Here is a 24,311-nt window from a genome sequence, read left to right as displayed (position 1 = left end):
GACAGGTTTTTTACTTGTTTTCTCTGAAATCGTACCGTATTTCATTATCGCCGCATTTTGCGGCCTGCCAGAAAATGACGTGGTTGAGCGACAAGCCGGAAATTCGAACAATTTTTACTAAAATTGACTATCTTTACTCCGAAGGTATATAATTTCATTTAATTTTTTCAAAAATCCGTTTGATAATCATGTTTAATTTTTGTAATTTGTAATACCGTACATCTTTTATCCATACGTCTCATAGATCCCGTGAGAAAGTTTATCATCCGAGTAACTGTGACGCTGACCAAGAACTGATGGAAAGCGTTTTTTTTTTCCTTTTACATTACATTTATCTCCACTATAGGCGGGCTATTGCAAAACTAACTTCGTGCGTACATGGATTATAGTGGCTACCACTGTCCAAATAGGTCATTGTGGACCGAGCACGGAAACGATTGTCGACGAGGAAAGGGTACACCTTCTGACTTCCTAACATAGTATTGCAGGTTAATAACGGAAATTTATCGAGAAAGAAAGTCTGGTTCAACCTCAATGTCAAACTACGCAAGAAAGAAAACTTCTGACGGGAAAAAAATGATAATATGAACCGAAATCCTGATAACTCTAAATGCATTTTTCCCGTGTTATGATATCGGTCCGTTCCATGCTTTGCAAAAGTCATAATGCTCGAGTAATAACCACAATTGACCGACATTCTAATAAAGGGCATCAACCGTATTATTCAACAGGGCATTTTCAACTAAATTCCAATAATACGGTGATTTCTATAATCCGTCACACCCTAACTTGATGTATGAGAGTCTGCTGCAATTGTTATTATAATCGTGAAATTGTATCACAATATCTTCCTTGCATCTGGCATGCGTCACTATATAAATGCCTATTTTTTTTTTTTTTCAAATTCCACAATTCCATTCCTGTTGCCATTTATTTTTTTGTTACACAGGGTGCATAGCTACTAGCTAGCACCTCATTTTAATGGTGAACCGTTGATTCTAGAAGCGTACTTCCAATCAGAAATAATGTATATACCTCAGATACGCCATTCATGTTGCAAGGGGTTTTATAGTTATTAAAATAAAAAAATTAACTTTTTATACGGCACCCTGTGCTCAAAAACCCAATTCAAAAGTTGTTGCCCTGTCTCTCCTGAGCCCAACAAAAAAAATTCCATGTCTTTAAGTACAATATTAGCTGAGATATTTTTTTTTTCAATTAAAATATCAATGAAAATAAGTGAAAGAACAGCAAATGAAGTGTATAAAGAGCTTGTCGTTGGTTTATGCGGTTTTTTCCCTCGACTATTATACTTATGGAACTTTTTTTAAGAGACTTTCCAATGCAATCTGTATATTGTACGTTCTAAGGTATGCATGCTTAACCAATGGCCCGCAGACCAAATATGGCCCTCGGAGTCATATGATGTGCCCCTTAACCGCAAACCTAAATGTTAAAAATTAGCTAAGTGACACATTTACTTATTACTTATGTGCGCTTTGGTAGTCGAGTGGTCATAGTGACGGGCTCAAGTCGCGAGGTCCCGAGTTCACCGTCGCCACAGTGGTGGTCGGCTGCAGTTGGTTTTCTGTGGTTCCCAACTTCAAGGCGCGAATGCGAGCTGATCTCCCCTTTAAAAAGACTCGCCACAGAGAGCAGCAGACGTACAAATGTAACTCAACCATAACACGTCACTCTACTTCTAAAATATAGATGGCGGCACTGAAAAATCAAACAACACTACGTACGCACTCAGACTGTTAGGTACACACATAGTTACACTTCTGGCACAACTCACCAGGTAGTAAATCGCCCATAGACGGTGATAGATCGGAGTTCTGCTCGGTTTGGAAGAAAGGAAAGATTGCTTATGTGAGACACGCAGTATATTCTCTTCACATCACCCAAGTGACAGGGTGGCATATTTACAAATCATTTTTAATTGACTTAAGCATAGTTGCAGATGACTAAAGTGCTCCGCGGAAGATTTACAAACCACTTCAGTGACCCCGCAGCACTCTTACAGATCATTTAAGTGACCCGCAGTGCAGTTTCACATCGTTTTACCCTTTCAGGTGCGGGCCCCTAATGTGAGACCACCTGTTTACGTTGATTTTTATGGGTTACAGAAAAATGTCTGCCCTTCAAAGGGTTCAGTGACTTACGGCACATTCCCATATTACTCAAGCGGCTCGCACCACGGTTCCAGGTTACTCAAGTGATCCGTGGCACATTTCTATATCACTTAACACTAGAAGGGCTGGATTATACGTTATACCTTTAAGAGCCACCGGCAGTCTGCTGCTTCTTTTCAGCACAATATATTCAATCACATTAAATTTTTAATCGGGCTTTAGTAACAGTAATTCTGACGACGATGATCGGTGCTAAAATTCAGCTCACAACGTGGCTGTGTTACGTCAGCGCGTGCTTTCATATCAGTAAAAATGTTCTTTAGTCGAATCCGTATTCGTTAGCCGAGGCAGAGAAATCATCAAAATAATCTTCGTTAGCCGAGGTATCACCGTATCTTTGAAATTCATTACTCTACGTAAGTCTTTTTGAATAATTTTTTTTCCATCTCATATTTCATATAGATATCGAGAAACCATATAATACGAAATATTTCAAAGTTTTACATTACAGAATTTAAAAATTAACTCTCTAAGGAAACGCAATACAATGTCACGAATCGGAACAACCAACTGCATTCAGTAATTGAAAAAGGATGCAAATTATTTCGGCTTTCGGATATAAACATTAAAAAAAAATAACATGTAACGTGCAATTCTATGTAAAGAGAAATCATACATGTATCTCAACCTGATTCTCCTTAATAAATTTCTATTCTAATTACCTTCATTAAAATGCGCGCTGGAGGAAAAAAACAAAATAAGGTATAAATAAATATTTAAAAAACAAGATGAAGCCACTCTAGAGAGCGGAATTCAAATAGATTGAAATCACGTAGCCGGGGCCTCGCAACTTTCGCATCTACGTATTAAAGTGAATCGAAATTATTCAGAATAATGAGAGGAAGCCCCCTAACATGTAAAAAAAAATTTATATATGCAAATCCATTACACTCTAGTGAATTTAATATCTTATTTGAAATTCATTATGAGTCAGAAGCGCAAGTCGTGAATTTCATGAGACGGAAGATCGAAAAATAATGTAGTAAAAACAAAAAAACTAGTGTATGTCTTTGATCAAACGCTATGTTTCTACATTACAATATCATGTTTTTATTTGCAATAAAACAAAAGTTAATATTCAGATGTGTGTTTTCTATCTTATTTTTTTCCTTCCGCAATTTATGTGTGTGTGTGTGTTTCGTAATTTCCTCTAGAAATAAAACTTCAAAAGAACTTACATGTACATAATGGCACTCAGTTTTATTTATTTCGATATACAATATTCAAAATTAAATTACAAATGAAATATATATATAGAAATAAGAATACAGGAAAAACGTACAATGAATAAATATAGTAAATTTATGTAGGAAAAAAATTAATTTGTTTCTTCCGGAATATTCATTAGATTTTTGAATCTTATGCTTTTGGAATTATAGATGTATGTTAAAAATTACTGTGCATCACTCTATTATGTCTTTTATAACTTTTTCTAATATCATTCCCAGCATTTTTGCATTTATTGTGCCATAAATGACATAATTTCGTGTAAGAACTATTCTCTGATATATTTTAAATCTCCAGGGTTGCCAACTGTTCCGGCAAAGTCTAGAAATTTATTTGTGTCCCGAAGTTTTTTTTACATTTTCTACACAAGATTTGATTCAGGTATCCAATTTTTACTCTCAGCTTGAAATGTTGCGCTACAAAATATGCGTTTATTAGAAATATATTTGAATTTAAAGGTGAAAAATATATATTTGCCCCTTTATTATTTTTTTAAATGCATTGAGTTTGAACCTCTGTCTAAATGACATCACGTAAAATTTTTAATTAGCACTAAAAAAAATAGTTTAAAGTATCTTTCTCTTATTAAAAATCCCGCCAAGCAAAATGACGCTAATTCGTGTAAAAAACGGGATAATCCAATTCAAAATTAATTTTGTGGTTACATATATCCTCATTTAGAATCAACAAAAAAGTAGCAATCCTTGTTATTTCATGGAGATTATCATGAAGGGAGGCATAGTGATTTGTTGAAGTCAATTTAAAAACTGATGTATATATATATTGTTATACATTAAATATTTAGCAGTGGTTTCGAATCTACTAAAAATATATGTGGTAATGTACTACATTATACTACCTGCAGTGAAGTGTTAATATAGACGCGCCAAAAAACGAAATGAATGCTCCAAGTCATACCGGGTCCCGAAATTAATGAAGATCTTTATTAATACACAAATAATGACATTTTCAATGAATACTCTGGGACTCAGGGAACCCCTAAAATTGATTGAGCCTCTAGACTTAGAACTCGAGGCGACCCTAGTTGTTTATAAAGGATCACGATGGTTACAACTGATTGTAGATGAAGACAGAGTAGGGCATGTTTGTTTTCTCTAGCTAATCAAGAATATACTCGTACGAAGCCTATTCAACAAGATGTTTATAGTCTACTCTAAAATGAAATATATGTAGATTTCAGTTTTTGTTGTTTTTTGCTTTTCCCTCCTAACGAACAGTGATGGTTTCATGTGTAAAATGGAATGTATATGCGTTTAAAAAGTAACGAAGAAAGCTGTCCATTAAATGGATTCTCTCGCTGTCCACTCCATTCACACTTTCCCAGCGTCAAAAGGTGGAGTACCACGGTACATCTGATTGTACTGCGTGTGTTGCCGGTATACGTAATAGCAGAAGAATACTGTGACGAGTATAGCACCGAGACCTGCGACGACGCCTAAACTGATGCCAGCGATTGCAGATGGACTGAGGTCACCTAAATGTAAGCAGAGATAGACAGGTAAATGATATTTTCCCGTCAAAAATATTCAGTAATTGGAAATAAATACAGTGGAACTTCGGTTTACGAGCATAATTTGTTCCGTGAACGTGCTCGTTATTCAAATCACTCGTGTACCGAAACAAATGTTTCCATAAAAACTATGCAAACTGATGCTCCTTTCCACAACAATTACATAAACATAAAAATAACTGATAAAAATGGCATTTGACCAATAATTACTCGCTGTTATCTGCTGGCTTACAGAAATCTTTTTCTTTTTTGCGTTACTTTAAAAAGGAACCTATTCAATTATACTTACTTTTGCCTCCTTTTGGAGATTTCGGGGAAATGGGAAATTGCATCGTCGTTGGGCAGATTCATTGCTAGCACTGCATGCTACATCTTTACTTGGGTTGTTCTTTTCTATAGAATTTTTGCTTTCCCCTAATTCAGTAATTTTTAACCGACGTGCCGTGAGAAGATCGTAGGTGTGCCCCGAAAAACTTTTGAAATTAACTAAATTATTTTCTAAAGAAGTGTGCAATAGAGTGAGGATAAAGCTGAGATAATTTCGTTGTATCAAGTATTTATATGAAAATTTTAAATTCCAATAATATTGCACCTAAAGAAGACGTGACAACACGTAAGCAATTCCGTTGGATGAATCTACTGATATCGGTGATAAAGCTCAACTTTTAGCATCAAGTAATTTTTTTTTTTTTTTTTGTAACGTTATGGTAGAATATTTTTTTCATATTACCCATAATTCCAAAGAACAAAAATAAGCGCCAACATACTATCCATTTCATCGATAATTATTTCAATTACAATAAGTCGTCTAAGGATTCTTGCTTGAATTTTAAATGTGAGTGCAGGTGCAATTCCATCTATGTCCTCAAATATAGGATTTGTTACACAAACACTACAGAAAACTCTTAATAACATTTGACATACTTTTTCTCGACAAAGTGAAGTTTTGCTACTGGCAAAAACATTAATTCTTGACATGAAAAGAAATATTTGATGAGACAAAATAAATTCATTGAGCATATTTGGAGAACAGGCCATTGCAATCAAGTGATTTCCCCCACAGACTTCATTATTTTTCTTGAAAAATGCTTTTGATATGTAATTTTTATTTCGCGATATTTATTTAGAGGAGTACTATCAAAATTTTATGAATTAGAATCAACCTTTCTTTAAATGCAACATTCTGAATTCGAGGGAAAAACTATCACTCAGGAGAGAAAGGATTGAAGTAAAAAATGAAAGTTTTTTGAACAGTTTTGTTTCAGGAATTTTACTTATTTTTTAGTTCTGTGGTGTTTGGTCAGAACATGATTTTTGATCTAGTAGTAAGTCTTGCTAATTATAACTAATTAGAAGTGAGATACATGCACAAATACCTACATACGGCTAAACAACATGCTGATGTATGATATTTTCATTTGTATTTGTATGCTTTATTTTTGATTTTTAAATGACGATGAAAATGTGTATATCTCAAAAATGTTATTTTGGAGTTATGTTCTGATCAAACTTTACAGAATTGAAAAAACAGCAATTTTATGCAATTTGTTTATTATTTTCTAAACAAATATTTTATCAGTAAGTTAATACACTGGTACCCCGTTCATACGACTTCAAGAGACCTAGTCTAAACGTCGTGTAAATGCAAAAGTCTCACAACTGAAAGATCTTAAGATCTTTGAAATAAAATGACCACCTTGCCTCCCCTCCAACAGACATGCAAAATATAAAATTCAATGTGTTTAACTGTATCTGTGATTCTGTTATTAAAAAATATCATTTCTATAATACTCGAGAGGGAAAAAAAAAAAGAATTTTAAAACCAAATTTCAAATCGCTTAGAGAAATAAAATGAGCAAATCATTACCTTTGCTTTATTTCGATTATTCATATAGTATTCCTTTGAAGATAAAAGAAAATTCCACTGGAAATGATGTAAAGAACTGATACTGTGTTGCGTACCATGTGAGGTCCCTTTTCGGCAGACCTATACCCAGTGCCGCCTTAGTGTATGAGCTCACCCGTGCACAAGCAGTCGGGGGCCTCAAGTGCATAAGGATCCTTGGGATAATGAGATTCGGTGAACTTCGATAGAAATCATAGAAATTTATAAGCGGATGCTTTCAACTAAGGACCCCAGAATATCACTTTGTTCGATGGGCCCATGGTGCTGTCAAGACGGCCCTGCCTGTACCCAAGTAAGCCTGTAACCCCTTAAGAAGCTTTTTACAAGGGACTTTCTCAAATTAAACCATTTCAATTTCAATTAATACGTATTTCGAAAAAAAATTCACTTACGTCATCTAGTGTTGACATAGAACACTAATTTTCGAACTGATGCATATTTAAGAGATATCTGCGTGTGTGTGTGTGTGTGTTGTTTTTTTTTTTGTATGAATTCGTATATTACATGTTATAATTTAGATGAAGTTTTCACAGTTGAGCACAACTGTTCGGGTAAAATTTTGTTCCGTTTCAAGAAATTTTACGTTTCAGTACTTTGCTTGCCAAAATGACTAAGTTTTTAAGCGTCATCTATCTTTCACTTTAAATACAACTTTTTAATTTCACACACATACACACATGTATAAATTATGGTGATATTTTTTCACAGATCTATCGTTTTTTATCCAAAAAACGAATTTCTAAATAATTTATGAAGTATTCATTATTTTGATAGGTTTTTGTGCTCACTCGTAAAATAATCGGATACAGTGAAATATCGGTTAACATGATGTTTCTTCTGCCTTCATGAGAATGAACCAATTAAAAATAGGGTTAAAGAACTTGATTCCTTTTTTTGCAATGAATTTCGTAGTGCTTATTCATTATGTTTTGAATGCAGGAAAGACCTCAACAAATCTATTTATTGCCCGACATGCCCGGGGCCTGTAAAAATTTTGCCGGGCATACATTTCTTTTTTTTTTTATGCCTATACGTTTCAGGATCGGGAAATTTCCGGAATAACGAGAAGTCATATTTTCTATATACTTTTTACTTTTTCTTCTTATACTTTTTCTTACGCTTTTCTTTTAGCGTCGTTGTATAATATTTGGTAATGAGCGAATCAAAGTATTTGTGTACCATTTTCATTTTTATTGGCAGGAGCTCCAAATGAGCAATCTTAGAATGGACTTCCCTGCTTTCTGGGCATAACGCTGAAAACATGGAAGGAAAACAATTCTGAAAGGGCATATGGTTATTTTTCAAACAATTAAAACCCGTTTCTTTGGGGCTTGCCATGTCTCAGAAACAAGCAATGAAAAAATCACTTAAGTGTTCACTCTAAATGGTCATCAGCCAACTCGATGTCTATTTTCGAAAATGTCAACAATAACCTTAAAATTTACGGCTGTTTCAATGACAATATGTTTTCACTGTCTACAAAATTGCGCGCATGTGATGGATGTAAATGACGGGTTTTTTTTAAAGATTTGGAGTTTGAATCAAAAAAAAGGAAAACGTCGAATAATTCAATTTTTCTGTCGAATGAATGAAGTATTTTAACATTAAAATGTATAGGAACGGACTGTGTTTAAATAATGAATTTTTTACATAGTGTATCCAATCTTACTGCTTTCCGACAGCTAATTCTTTATTTGAAAAATAGATAGCAAAACTAACAAATTCACACATAACACTAGATACGCACTCAGACTGTTAGATACAAATGTGCATTTGATGCCACAACTCATTCGGTAGTAAATTGCCCTTTGCTATAAACGGGAGTTTTGCTGGGTTTGAAACAAAGAAAGCTAATTCTTCAAACGACAGTCTAAGAGGAAACTTCCAATTTCAAAAATGTTTCAAATAGTACAACCCAATGAAGCCATTTAAATGATAAAGAATGTATTTCTGATTTATTTCTGAAGAAGTTATAAAATGTTTTATACGATCTCTTGTCCAAAAAGTCATATTTTGTGTAAACTTTTCATGCATGTGCACAAAAAAATCTGTTCTCTTACGACCAAATCGGATTTGAAACATTTTTTTAGTGCATTTAGCATTTGGAAGACATGGTTTAGGATTGGAAAATGATAAGAATGGACACAGAGTTAGCAGATGTTACAATTTATGCGGATATTTTAATGCATTATAGTGATCAACTTCATCATGAAACATTTGTGCTCTGCTTTTGTTGATATAAGAGAAATTACTGATCTCCTATTTCCAAAGAAAGCAAGTATAAAGGAATATAAATTTAAATATCAGTGTCCAAGACAATTCAAAATGAATGTTACAAAAAAAAACATGGCTTGACTGCTATAATAAATTTATTTCACATATACCAAAAGAAATTAAAATACTAACTCTCCAGATTTCATTTGGCTACCCTAAAAAGTTGCCATTTCATAAATCAGAGGTCTTCGACCTTTTTCTAGTCGCGAGCACTGCATGCACCCATCATCAAAAGACGAACACCCTTACGGTGAGTTTGGCATACCAATGTATGAAATCAAGATGTTTTGATTGCTTCAAATGGAATTTTGTACAAGGTGTTTACTTGGGACATTGATCAAGAGTGCTCGTGATCACGAAATCGAACGCACGCATCGAGCACTCTGGGTGCTTCAGGGAGAACCATGGTGCTCGCGAGCAACGGGTTGAAAATGCCTGTCCTAAATGTTCACTCTAGAATATTTATTGTTCACAATGAAAGCTTTAACAAAAAAAAAGAGCTTACGGTATGATAGAATATGATAAAACTGCATTGTCTTGTGATTTATTTTTTTTAACAGTTAACTTATAACTTATAACATTTAGAACAGCGGATACGTGATGTTGCTACCTCAATCGCCTGATTAATCTGGTATTTCAAGGAGCTCTAGATCAGGCTACGTTGTAGGTAAGGAGAATATCAAAGGAAACTAGCAGCATTCATAGATTTAGGAGACAGTGGCTTTTCAGTGTTGCCAAATGAAACTTTGGCAATTAACCTTTCGCAGTATACAAATACAAATACAACGCCCCAACAGACAAAATGCCCAACCAGGTGGCATTTTGTATGTGGATATGTGTTGAATTAATTAATTACAGCAACCACAGGGATGACAGAGTTAGATGGCTTTTTCTCAGCCCTATGCATCAAGGAAATTGACATTTTCTGGATGACAACTCTGTCGAGTTGAACTTGGAAAGAAATGTCATCCGGTTTCTTCCGGGACTCGAACCCAAGCCTTCTTGCAAACTCACGTCACAGTGTGTGAAAAAAAGAAGGCAGGGTCGTGTCTGCTGTGGTGTGCATGGTTACACGCCTGTTCGGTTTGCAAGAGGGCCTTGAGGTCTAGTCCCGGCGGAAACAAGATGGCGTTTTTTTCTGGGTTCACCTCGGCGTAATATCCAGAGAAAATGACTATTTTTTAATCACCGGAAGGTTTTCTTTTTATATCATTCATTTTGAATTTTCCTGTATTATAAAGGTTTTTATAATTCACTTTAAATACAAAATTATGTAATTTAGGAGACTAATAAATCTTCGATTGTTGATGGAAGAACCTTACCGAATCTCTCTCCAGCTGCTTTTTTTGCATAGTTGAATCCTCCCCCTCTTCTTTGGGCAAAACTCTGGCTGATAGCGTAGCAAAGCACTGACAAAAGGAGAAAAAAAAATTATTAAAACATTTATCAAATGTAAGATAACACCAATTATTTTTCATCTGTAATAATTCGTAAGTTTTTCCCGCTACTCCTCTGTTCTATGAAAAATTAGATTATTAGATATTGGCAAAGAAAATAATCGAAAAGCATTTTTTTGGAATTCATAAAACTTAACTTTGGTTTCATTAACAAAATATGCACGCGTGTGTTTGTGTTAAATAGGTTATTATGAATAATCACCAATCGTCTCGGTAAGTTTGATAAATTTATCACTTTCATCGGCGATTGTATATAAAACCTAAGCATTATTAGGAAATTGATAGATGCTAAAAAAAACTATACGTATTTGATAGTTTGATAAAATGATACGTAGTATCGTCGTACGATCGTCGAGAGGGAAATCACAAATTATGATTATCATAAACTGAAATTATTGAATAACAGTATCTAATCCCCTCCTCTTGGGATATTACCAATACTGTGGATAGTCACCAACAAATCATAATTCTAACCAAATGCTTGAAAAAAAATATTAAATTATTAAATATTGCTCGTCATGAAACCATTCATATATGTGTCACGGATTATATGTAACACACCATATAAACATATACTCGTAGTATATTATGTTAGTTAACATGTTGTTCATAGCAAACCTCGGGGTAAACACATGTTTCTGAATTACGGATGGACTTCGCGTTTCATAACTAATTAATTTCGGTCTGTGAAACGACGTTTAAATATTCCACCCGTGGTCTATAATGAATTATTGTATGATCCCACTGATTAAATATATTGCTGCTAGATGGCTGCGGTATCAATCCTGTCGGTATATTAGGGTTGGTGCATTACATATTCCTACTAGAACTATGTGAAGGTTGAGGCTAATACATTTTGAATTGGGATTATTATATATGACCTGATGTAGACACATTGGGTAGCAAGCTTAGGTTTTGTTAAAGTGGATAACTATAAGACATGGCATGGTGGATTTTTGGCATGCAACTAACAACCAACTGTCAGGTTATGGAGACCATATCTACAGAAGGACATTCACTTGGTCGAGAGGCTGCAGAGAAGAGCCACGCATGCTCTTGATGGCACACGAGGCTTAAGCTATGAAGAGGGACTTTCAAAAATGTTCACATTGAAGGTCACATTGGATGGTTTTCAAAATGTTCACATTGAAGGTCACATTGGAGGATTTTCAAAATGTTCACATTGAAGGTCACACTGGAGGGTTTTCAAAATGTTCACATTGAAGGTCACATTGGAGGGTTTTCAAAATGTTCACATTGGAGGTTTTTCAAAATGTTCACATTGGAGGTTTTTCAAAATGTTCACATTGGAGGTTTTTCAAAATGTTCACATATTGAAGGTCACATTTGAGGTTTTTCAAAATGTTCACATATTGAAGGTCACATTGGAGGTTTTTCAAAATGTTCACATATTGAAGGTCACATTGGAGGTTTTTCAAAATGTTCACATTGAAGAGCACAGATGTTGGGATGAGCCGCTGTGGTGGTCGAGTGGTTATAGTGACGGACTCGCGATGCGAGGATCCGGGTTCGAACCCCACAGTGGTGGTCGGCTGAAGTTGGTTTTCTGTGGTTCCCAACTTTAAGGCGTGTATGCGAGCCGATCTCTCCGTTAAAAAGCCTCGCCACAGAAAGCAACAGGTCTACAACGTTACAAATATTCAATCATGGCACTTCACTCACAATTTGAAGTATAGATGACAGCACTGAAATGTCATACACAACACTAGCTACACACTCAGACTGTTAGGTGTACACACTCACTTTGTTCCAGACTCTGCCACGAAGCTGGGCTGGAAGAGATCTCGGCAACGGGATAAGTCCGGTGGCAGAGACCCTAGTGTTCATTCATTCAGATGCCGGAATGAGGGTATGATTGAAGTGTTTAAAATTTTCAACGGGATGGGTAGAATGGACCATGAGTTATACATCAATCAACTGCTTCGACAAGGGGAATACTAGTATCGATTGATAAGATTCTAGGTTATGGTGTATCGCAGGGAGTTTTTCCTGTAATAGGTTTGTGAATAAATGAAATTATTCCGGAAGTTGAAAAATGAATTACCTCCGGGGGTCGCGAATTCTAACACAATTGGCACGTTTAAAAATAAATACGATAAACATATTGGAATAAATCGAGAAGCTATCCGTACTTAGATAAGACAACCATAATTTTTTATGGGCAGTATATTTGTATTTTATCATAATTATTGGTTTTTCATTGCTCTTATTGGGTGGCTGTATTTTTGATATATTCAGTAAGTGCTGGTACGGCTTTTATCTCATTAACCGTCCGTCGTAAAGGTATGATTCCGGTTTAAAAAATGCTCAACAGGCGTTCAAAAATTACCCTGTACCAGTTTTGAAAGTAAAAATACAGTGTGCAACTACAGTTAAATAAAATAAATACAGTGTGTACGGTCCTCCTGTACTGCAACTTCCAATTAGCAAATTTAAATTGTTGCTCTGTCTCTCCTGATGCCAACAAAAAGAAAAAATTCCTTGTTCGAAATGCAATATTCGCAGAGATATTCGAAAAACGGAGGAAATTTGGGAAAGAGCAGCGTTAATTGCAGAAAAACCGTTTTACCCGCAATTAACTCTGTTCTTTGCCGAGATCTCTTCCAGCCCAGCTCCGTGGCGGAGTCTGGAACAAAACGAGTGCACCTAACAGTCCGAGTGTGTGGCTACTGTTGTGCTTGATATTTTAGTGCCGCCATCTGTACTTCAAATTGTGAGTGAAGTGTAATGATTGAATATTTGTAACGTTGTAGGCATGTTGCTCTCTGTGGCGAGACTTTTTAACAGGGAGATTGGCTCGTATTCGCGAATTGAAGTTGGAAACCACGGAAAACCAAATTCAGCCGACCACCACTGTGGTGCCGGTGGGGTTCAACAGTGTGCAAGTACGTCGGTGACCAAAACAGTGTATAAGCATGTGAGTGAAAAAAACCAGTGTGCAGGCTAGTAGTGTGTGACCAAATCAGTGTGCAATCTTGAGAATGATCAAAAGAGTGCTCTAAAAGTGTGTGAGTATATGAGAGACTAAAACAGCGTGTTAGATACATTGGTGTGTTTACAGGAGTGGAGAACAAGTGGTTTGGGAACACATGGAAGGGAATTCGACAATTGAGTGGTCAAGAAAATAAGACTAAAATATAAGGCACAGGCGGCAAAACCGTAAATTCGCCTCTGGAAATCAGGCCAACAAAATCCTGAATTCCCGAACAATGCAACAAGCAAAATAGCCTGGCGAGTTGTTTGATTCTGAATTCGAAAGACAGGTGGAAGCACTTTTTCAACGCATGACAGACATTCCTCAGAAACAAACTTCACATTACGTACATATCACATACACGACATATTCCGAAGCATAACAATTCTTTAGAAGTTCCTCAGAGGAATGTTTACGAGGTGCATGTGCGGCCAAGTAGTAGTTAAGTGTAAGACGCACTTATCACTTATGCAAAGCCGTATGCAAAACAGTAATATACTAATATAATAAATATTGGTGAAACGCTTTTCCAGAAAACAAATCGTTTCTTAATCAAATCTCTCGCTTGGTTTCTCTGTCATCAAAAAATCAAATCATTTTCATTGTCCTCTATTATTTCTCATACTTATAAGCGCGAATACACCCCCCCCCCCGCATAAATAATTACCCCTCGCATCATTTCGAATAGCGTTGATTAGCCGAGCACCTCCCAGAATCATTACGCCATTACCTATAATTTCGACAGTTCAATGTATTGAATCTTTGTTTTTAAAAAAAAAAGAAATTAAACTCTTAAAGGTACGATTTCTCTCAAATGAAATGATTTTTAATTTAGGTTCTGTTGTACAGGGAAACGGGGGAGAGAGAGACAAATTGAATTTTCAGCAAAAGCAATAGGAATTCGCTTCTCGTTGCGAAAGTATCCGCCGCATTCTGCTGATAAAAGTGCAATTTCTCTCTCTCTCTCTCTCTCTGTTTCTTTCATTACCATTTTCGATAATTTTTCCTCATCTAAACTTTTGATTGCATCGCAGCACCAAGTTAATGCTGATCTTAAAACTCCCCTCATTGGGAAAAGCCATTTGAATTTAAAGCTAATTGAATAAGCGAACTGCTGCTGCTACTGCTTTGTTCCTACAAAAGCGGTAGGGTGTGTTTTTTTTTCCTTTTAATTATTATTATTATTATTGCTATTTTCTCATTTAAGTGGGTGTTGCAAGAAATTGCTTTTAATAAGCAACCAAAATTAAAGAGAGAGTACAGAAGTCTAGGAATTTGGTTGCGAATTGAAATGAGGATGAAATTAAGATTAATTTTTCCTAATGTTGGAATTGCGTCGAGAAATTTCGGAGCGGTTGAAATATTCGAATGAGTATGCATTAGAATATACAGTATGCAAGGTGATTTCGTAATTCGCGTAATAGTATTTTACTGGCTAACCGTTGATCCCAGAGGCATACTTCCAATTAGAAAAATTATCCAAACAACGTGTAGAACTCAGATACGTCATGCATGTTGCGAGAGGTTATATAGTTATTAAAATAGAAAAATTAACTTTTCATACGAACACCCTGTCCCCAAAAATCGAATTAGAACGCTATTACTTTGTCTTTCCTGAATTCAACCAAAAAAAAAAATCCGTGCAATTTTCGCTGAAATATTTGAATTCAAAAATCTGAGAGTTCAATCCATATTTGGTGTTCTGCTCACAGTGAAGAAACTTTTTCGAAGTAGATGCCAACTCACAATCGCACCTCGAAATTACAGCCGACTAGGATAAGCAGACCCCAATAATTCTAAGGAGCAAACATTTGTGTCATGTGAGATTGCAGGGTTCATATTGTGCTGTTGAATAAGAGAGTTTCACACCCAGACGCAATGATTATTTGTGTCGAAAACACAAAGAAGCAGTCATCTCTTAATTTCGACTCAGCAGGTTGGTGTAATTCCACGTTGAAACAGACTAACACTTTCTCAATCCAAAATACCGATATTCTGTTCCAAGAAGGGAACTCAAGTAATAATATTGCATGCATCGCATATATGGTTCCATGTAATATCATGGACATACAGAGGCACCAGGTAATGGTGCGTGTGCGCATCTTTTCACATCTACTGGTAGTCTGCTTGGTCCATGCATGCGAAACTAATCTATTTTATCTTGGTACCCCATCACGGGTTTGATAGTCAATACTGTAAACACGACTAGCTTTTGGCATGCTTCCCATCTTAATAATAAATCTCCTCCCGAAGTCTACCGGTGCGTGAATCAATTCCTTGAGCGTCTGTTCGATGCCCGTGAGGCCCCGCCGAATGCCAAATCAGGAGTAAGGGATAAAAATAATTGCAGAAAAATGTTTTTTCTGTAAAATTTAAATTATGGATGTAATTGAATTGACTAATTTGCAAAAGAAACAGCAGTTTTTAATGCGTTGCATCTTTCAGCTTTGAACCAGAAAAACTATGAATATGTATCAGTTTACGAAAAAGTGGAGCCCAGGTAAAATATTAATGACTAAATTGCTTGTTCTTCACCATAAAAAATGGCGGACACAAATCTAGAGTTTTCTGGGTAGTATCACGGTAGTACTTATACACCGGAATGTTGTCCCTGGTGCGGCTCGCGAAATTATGTTGGACCTTGAACAGTGAGGAATTGGCCACCCTGCTGTATAGCATAGCATGTAAAAACGCATGTATTACATGTCCACACAAGGTCAATTCCAATAATATGGCAGCATCTACAGAACACATATCAGTGATATCACCCACAAAACGCTAGACACACGTGACCATTTCTAGACTTTAGCCAACAAAATATTAAGGATTTCACGGATAAATAGTTTCATTAATCATCTCAATGACAGTAGTTTAAAGTTGTCAGTTAGGGGAATAAGAAATATCGATGATAATTCTAAAATCAAGCACTCTTCTAATTCAAAAAACGAATCATAACGCAATTCATTTCTTCGAAAAATACATAGTTTAATTTCATTATTCCTAGAGATTAACTAGAGATAAATATAAGTCCCATAGATATGGGAGTCCACCCTGTATTAACAACTTGGACTAAAAGTCCGTAAAAACTTTAAAAATGCATAAAAACCGAAAAATAACCGAAACAGGAAAAAAACCTCAAAACAGCCGATAGGTGGCGCTGGTGTACACAAGTCAAAGAAAAGGTACGCAAATAACAAACAAGAATGCCTCCAAATCGTTTATTACAGCAGTATGTGTCCCCACATGACCATCACCACAGGGGATAACACATTGCAGGCGAGTCACAAATCCAGCAACGGCAGAGTATAGCAGGTCCACATCCACGGTTTACAAAGATGAACTGGTTGTGGATTAGGAGCGCAAGTTCTTATAACCGTCTCATTTGCATGTTTCCACCGAAGTCGCTCGAACCAGCGCCTATTAGAGTAGCAGCGCGCTTAAAAAAATTCCCGTGACATAACGATGCTAACCCTGCAAACCGTTTTTTATTTCGGCTATTTTTCCAGTTTTTATTCATTTTTAAAGTTTCTACGGACTTTTTGCCCACCCTGTATATTAATTACATTTCAATTTTTTTTGTAATATTAATTTGCGATAGTTTCCGTAGTCCTTTATTTATAAGCATTTTTTTGAATTTTCAAGCCTATATATTCCATTCATAGTTTATTTTTTCAATGAATAGTCTTCTTTTGTTACTGGAAAAAGAAAAAGTGTCAAGCCATCTTTGGGAGTAAGTACCATACTTGAAATAAAACTGCACCAAAACAGTTCAGTGTCACTTGCATTTATCGTCTACGTATACAATAACTTTTCGAGACAGGAACACATATGCAATAGTTCTCACGTTTTACACAACTGCTAGACTCTGGTATATTTTAATAGAAACGTTTTCTAGCATATTTCAAATACTATTTTGCAAAAAAAAAAACTTCCTTACACTTATAAATTTTTCAAGTGTGTGTTTTCGTTACCCTCCCACACTTTTAAATACGTGAGATGAGTGAGATTGGGATCGAAATTTCGAATAGTTCTCGGCTTAGATGCTCAGATATTTTAAAAGCACCTTTGAGGCACACCAGTTTGGAATAATTTCAACATAATTTTGGAATAATTTCAGCATCACTTTCAACATAATTTTGGAATAATTTCAGCATCACTTTCAACATAATTTTTTGGAATAATTTCAGCATCACTTTCAACATAATTTTTTGGAATAATTTCAGCATCACTTTAAACCTAATTTTGGAAGCATTTCAGCATCATTTTCAACAACATTTTGTTCATAAAGCACCTTAGGTACCCATAACCTTTTCAGACCTTGATGCCACAAATGTGTGGGTTGCTTTTTCTCACTGGAAAATGTTTTGTTTTGACCTCAGGGATTTCAGTCCTGATTTAAAAGATTGTGTAGATTTTGAGTTGCAATATGGTGAATATGAACTTTTTTGGAAGATTTAATCACAGGACAGCATTTAAAGTTGAACTTTCAAGGGGGTTTTGAGGATGACTTCCAAGAAAAGTGTGATTTATTGCATAAAATTTAGCAGTCAAATTCTGGGGAAAAAATTGTGTGTGATATTATGTTGAATATAAACAGATTCGGAAAACTGGCTGAGTGAAGAGATATCGGTATTTTCAGGGAAGGAAAATTCATCTCTGCCCTTACGGGAACACGAACCCAGGTCACTCGTTTGCTGGACGAGCGCTCTACTAACTAAGCTATGAAAAATTCGAGTTAAGCTATGAAGACAGATAGAATTCGCCCCCTTAGAGCGTATAGTATATGCTGAATATCTCCGTGCAATGGAAGGCGGCAACATTCTGCTAATAGCTCGCAAATGAAATCAGGACCACCAGATGGCGACGTATGTGTAGAAAGACGTCACTCTCCCCTGTTAATACAAAAGATTCGGAAAACTTGCTGAGTGAAGAGATATCGGTGTTGATGAATGCTCGAGTCTGAAAGGGATAAAGTGTGCGACGGCATACAGTTTTGGAACCACTGAATAAAAGTGTGAAATTGAAATACGTTTCACATCTAATTACGAAGTAGTTCGGGATTAGACATGAAGATTATGTGATTAGATATGAGTCATTGAGGTGGCTTAATAAGCCCCATATCAATGTCACTTTCCCACGAATTGAATGTGGACTGTAGAATCAAAGATCGATAATCGGTTTGTTTTTCGTGGTCTGTATTCGACAAGTAAAAAACTCGGGAGTTGGGCGTAGTGATTACATCTCATGGAGAGTTCACTTCTCTTATCTAATTTTCTTCAAGTGTTTTATCGAATCTTACTCATCTAAGGTGGGGCTATTATCTCCTCCTCGAACCGATTACAGCGCCATCTGCTTAAATTATTTCTTTGCGATGTACATAAACAAGCTAAAATTGACAAAAACTAGAAAATTATGATGGATACTTGGGAAAAAAAATCAGCCATACAGCAACATGATTTTTCTTCAACCATTACACTTTAACCGTTAGTTAGATGATCATTGTTGCTAATGAATTTTTCAAACATGCTATGATACGTTTAAGCGCAGCTCAGTGATATGCAGGGTCCGATTACCGTATGGGCAACATGGGCATTTGCCCAGGGCTCTATGTTTTGAAGGGGGGAAAATTTATGTAATATAGCATATATTTTACTCAAATTTTTATAAATTTTATTTGGTAAAATTTTGAAACAATCAAAGAATTTTCCCTAAATCACATCATACTATTTCCAATGTGCCCATTATTAGCAAACCCTATTAAATATCCATTTTAAATATTATAACAATTAGTAATAGACTTTGCACAGCACATGCACAATGCACCTAATGCAATATTAACTCCACGACAAAAATATGTTTCACTGTATCAGTCTTTTGTTCGATTCCTCAATTTCACATCTTTTTCAGAGTAAAATGATTTGTCAAACGATGACAACAAAGTTTGCACGTTTGATCAACGTCACTCACTGGAATGGCGTAGAATCGCTACAGATCTGAAGATGTGTTACAAACTAGTCCTCCAAATAGTTTATCTACCATCGGAAGAACCTTTTTTCGAGATCATGGACAGACGGAAACACCCAAATAAGAATACCAACGATGGAAGAGATTGCTTTTTCCAGGGATACAGATGCCGTGTGGCAAGAATATAGAACAGTCTGCCATCAGAACTTGTATCCGTCTCCTACGCAGTGCTGTCTTAACGCATGAGCCCACCCGGGCACGCCCCGGAGGCCTCATAAAAATGAGATCTGATTCAAATTTACTAGAATTCACCAGGTAGGGCCTCAGAAAAAACACTTGGCCCGGGGACCCTGCTCCTACGCAAGATTTGCTTCCGCTATTGAGGATTTCAATTGGCTCCGTATGTGAGAAGTGGTTTCCCTTCTATTATTTCTGATTATTTTTATTTTTTTATTCATTATTATTTTATTATCTGTTATTACTTTTACAGTGTAAGTGCATTTCATGCCTCCTGGGGTTATTCTAAAATAAATAAAATATTGTAAAATGAATCCTCAAATCTTAATGAAGATTCCGTATATTTGCAATGCAAAACACTATACACATCTGATCTCGCAAACAGTTTTTCAGACGAACTGCAACAATTTTCATTTTTGGATCAGGTTGTTAACATAACGTCAGAAATGTTAAATAACGTTAGAAGTTTAGAAGTTTAGAAGAAACGTTTTTCCCAATGTTGAGACAGCATTGAATCATCATTGACAACATCACCAATATCAAACTGTTCTAGAGCAGTGGTTCTCACCCTTAGGAAGCCCGCGGTCCGGCTGATTTATTTTTTGTGAGTGAAAAGCTGCGCCATACACACGAGTACTAGGATAATAACCATAATAACCATACACAGGCCGGTTTGACTAATGTCAGGGCCCGGTGATTGATAAAGACTTTTCTAGAAGATCATTCTTTTTATTAAAAGGATAAAATCATCAGTTCGCTCAAGTCGTTTACAAGAAAAACTGCCATTTTTTAGCTTTATTGTGTATGAAGCTGAGATAACTCAAAAATTAGATTTTGATGACATTATCAATGTTTTTTCTCATTTGAGACAGTACGACTAGGGAAACAGTCAAGGATCGGAGGGGCCATGACACTATTACTATATTGACAGCAGCTATATAGGCCTACTACAGTATTAGTACCTGGCAGTACCATGCGATATACCAATTAGAAAATGATATAGGTATTATTAGATAATGCAGTACACAAAATTTCAATGATAAATAGATTTATTTAATGGCATTAGAGATATAATTACTTTTTTTTGTAATTAACTGAGACATCAATCATAAATATTATGATAAAAAATATTTCGTATCGACATTTTTAAAGCAAAATGTCGATACGAAATTTTTAAAGCACAAATACAACGCCATAACAGGCAAAATGCCCAACGAGGTGGCTGAAAAAAAGATGCCCATAAAAATATGGTTGTCATATATTTCAAAAATACAGCAACCCAATTAAAAATGCAATTAACACAAATTATAAACAATATATACACATGATAAAATATTATACAATGCCCATAAAGGATATTTATGGTTGTCTTATTCTCAGTATGAATAGTTTCTCGATTTACCCCTACATGTTTATCGTATTTCTTTTTAAACGTGTCAATTGTGTTACAATTTACCACCTCCAGGTGTAAGCTATTCCATTTATTAACAACCCTATTAGAGAAAAATTCCCTGCGACACCGTAACCTTGCATTGTCCCTCACCAATCGATACTGGTGTCCCCTTGTAAAAGCAGTCGATTGGCGGTGTACTAAAAGTTCATGGTCCATCCTATCCATCCCATTGAAAATTTTGAACACTTCGATCATATCTCCTCGACACCTGCGTTCATCCAATGTAAACATATTCAAAAAATGAAGTCTCTCTTCATAACTCAAGCCCCGTGTGCCAATAAGGACACGCGTAGCTCTTCTCTGCACCCCTTCAACCAAGTCTATGTCCCTCTGTAGGTATGGTCTCCAAAACCTTACAGCATACTCCAGTCCAGGACGAACTAAGCCTCGAAAAAGCGGAAGAATGACTTTAAGAGAACGCGAAGACACCCTTTTGAAAATGAGACCAAGCATTCTATTCGCTTTTTTGACCACCGCTGAACAATGTTCAGAAAACCTAAGCCGCTCTTTTACACACTTCCAGCGCTATTACTCTAGCAATAATTACTATCATATTACCACCCAGCTGGTTAACATCGTTGCCCAACTTTGACCTAACGAGGCAACAAAGAAGACTTAGATCAAAGATGATCAGAGCCATGGACAAATGTCCCCTCTTGCTAATGCAGAAATTGAAGCTCATGGAAGCCCAGACTCTCTCTCTGCCAGATAAAAAAATGCCTTTCCAGAGAAGCTCAAAATCCGCCAAAGACATGTTCCAATGAATCCGTCCGTAATCTGTAACTGACGAAATCAAAGTAAATTTTAGAACTGGTCTCTAGCCACACTAACCATATATATCGTCAGTCATGAATTTTTCCAGAGTTGAAGTTTATTTATATATGTTATAATTTTTTGTGTGGATAAATTCCATGTAAGAGTACGCGTGCATATTTTATACTTTTGGGAGTTTAGCTGAGATGATTAAGCTAGGAGGAAAATGCATTGATAGAAAAAGCCGCAAACTTTAATGTTTTCAGTGGATAAGGTAAGTCTAAAAACCAAACTGAATATTCTAAGCACTTCCAAGAAAGGAATGAGCTATATATATATATATAACTAGTATCACATATATCACACCACCCCATACACATTTTTTTTCACTGTGACTCACGAACACAACGGCATGGCGTACATTGTGTAGAATAAAATACATGTTCGGTTTTTCATCTTCCTTTAAATTCTCCTTCAATCCAATTTTAAATTCGTTAATCTCAGCCTTCGGTTAGCATTTGTATGTTTTACAGTGTTTCTTAATGTTTCATGAAACTTATCTCGAAATTTTGGGCTGTTTCTAGAACGAATTAAACGATTTTCCATAGAAACCTATGAAAAATTACGTTTCGGCTTACGAGGATTTTTGCGAGATGAGTGAGATTTTCGGCAAACGAATGTGATTCCTGAACGAAAAATTATCTTCGTTAGCTAAGGTATCACTGTATTTATTTATTTTCAAAATAACAAATATAAATAACTAATTATCTGTTGTTATATTTATCTTAAAAATTATTTAATTACTATTAAACGCAACAGTGGATCATTATCCGGGAATCGAGTGTCAATATTTTTACATCTAATTAATGAACACCTTGAATCTCAGTGCAACGGTGCATGGCCCTAGTTGCCCCAGTGAAGGGCCGCAAACAATCCTCCTATAAATCAAAGCAACTTCAAATAATACTCATCGATATAAATAATCATAAAAAGCCATATCAAACCACTTAAAAAAAATTCTGGCCCACCCGTGCTACCATATACTTCAATGCAATTACGTTTCAAAATGGCGGCAACTTGTTAAATGGTTTGTTGACGCACGTTTTAAGAAGATAATTATTTACTATCGATCATTTTACTGTACTCACCGACGAAACAAAGAACAGGTATCCGTGAAGACTTCATGTTGATGTTCGGGTGAAAGATGATACGTTGAATTATCTCCAACATGCAAAAAAGCCAAACGAGAGTTGTTTTACATCAAAAAAAACAAAACACAAAGAAATTTTTATAAATGGTGTATAAACCTTTCCATAAAGTGTTCGTTACCTTGTATTTAGTTTCACGTTTTGCGTTGCAGGGAGTTGGCCTCTGTGAACTTTGGACTTCCCATATCGGCCCAGATTAGGAAGAAATTCTACGCAAAGAAACGACGCCTTACCTGAGATAAGAATATTACATATTACTAATACGCGATAAAATGTCTTTTCTTATGATGATGATGAATTGATTCATGTATACACGAAATATCCACTGGCCTACTATGAGTTTTTACATGAATGAAACTAAATTTCTCTTATTTAATATGCGATTCGATGAAATTAAGATTACAACTTACTTCCATTACTTCTAATGAGGCAGGATTGTGTCGGAAAAAAGTTAACAAAGATTTATAGCAGTGGTTGCGTTGCCCCGTGCTCGCAAGTATCAAATCCCCAGCGTCGTATAAGGATATATATGATTATGAATATCAAAATCAATCATTATGAGTGAAATAAAACCATGCTCTGAATGCTTTTTAGCATTGGTGCAAGGCCCGACTTTGACTTCAGGGAAATCAGCAAATTTTCGATGTTGGGGCCTCTCTATTCCAAGAGTCAAATGTTTGGCTGTTGATGAATGTACGCACAGTGAATTCGCGATAAGTCAAACTCCGATAACTCGGATACCTGTTTAAGTCGAAGTTTCCACTGAGCCCCAGAATTTTTTCCGTACTTTAATGTCAAAATTTTTCCGTTAACTGGAAAAATAGAAAAAAGAAATACTGGTTTTTAAAGAGTTTTTTAGAATAAGAGAAATTGAACTATTTTTAGTTTTTATAACTTTTTGTAATTGCATTTTTAATTGTGCTGTTGTATTTTAGAAATAAATGGCATCCAAATTTGTTATGGGAATTTTTTTTGTCACCTCGTTGTGCATTTATCCTGTAGTGACCTCATATTTGCATTTTTATTTTAAAAATGTCCGGTCGATAAGATGTTCGCCTAAAGTACCAAAGGATGTTTAGAGGTGTCGCGAGTTCGATACCCGGTTCGTCCT

General features: G+C 35.8%; 1 protein-coding gene across 2 annotated transcripts; it reads right to left on the bottom strand.

Annotated features, from left to right (window-relative positions):
- Positions 1–3,369: 3,369 nt before the first annotated feature.
- On the bottom strand, positions 3,370–23,383 carry LOC149070574 (uncharacterized). Of its 2 annotated transcripts, XM_089249086.1 has the most exons (4): positions 23,322–23,383; positions 23,141–23,213; positions 10,456–10,542; positions 3,370–4,917 (listed from the first exon to the last, which is right to left on the bottom strand). In XM_089249086.1, the coding sequence occupies exons 2-4, from the start codon at positions 23,175–23,177 to the stop codon at positions 4,754–4,756; spliced, it is 288 nt and encodes a 95-aa protein (XP_089105212.1). In that variant the 5' UTR covers positions 23,178–23,213; positions 23,322–23,383; the 3' UTR covers positions 3,370–4,753. The 2 variants fall into 2 exon arrangements, with proteins under 2 accessions (XP_089105212.1, XP_089105211.1); XM_089249085.1 differs by lacking the exon at positions 23,322–23,383 and having other exon boundaries at positions 23,141–23,311.
- Between the last annotated feature and the right edge of the window lie 928 nt (positions 23,384–24,311).

Source organism: Pholcus phalangioides, unplaced genomic scaffold (assembly GCF_987345545.1).
Source record: "Pholcus phalangioides strain wild (caught in Gottingen) unplaced genomic scaffold, Ppha-v1.0 ptg000021l_1, whole genome shotgun sequence".
Lineage (NCBI taxonomy): Eukaryota > Metazoa > Arthropoda > Arachnida > Araneae > Pholcidae > Pholcus > Pholcus phalangioides.
This window is presented reverse-complemented; position numbering and strand designations above follow the sequence as displayed.

Excerpts from the sequence above, each read along its gene's own strand:
- LOC149070574 (XM_089249085.1), bottom strand. The coding sequence starts at position 23,222 with ATGTTGGAGATAATTCAACGTATCATCTTTCACCCGAACATCAACATG. Across the intron at positions 10,543-23,140 it reads ACCTGTTCTTTGTTTCGTCG|TGCTTTGCTACGCTATCAGC; the intron begins GTGAGTACAGTA and ends TCCTTTTGTCAG. Across the intron at positions 4,918-10,455 it reads AGCAGCTGGAGAGAGATTCG|GTGACCTCAGTCCATCTGCA; the intron begins GTAAGGTTCTTC and ends GCTTACATTTAG.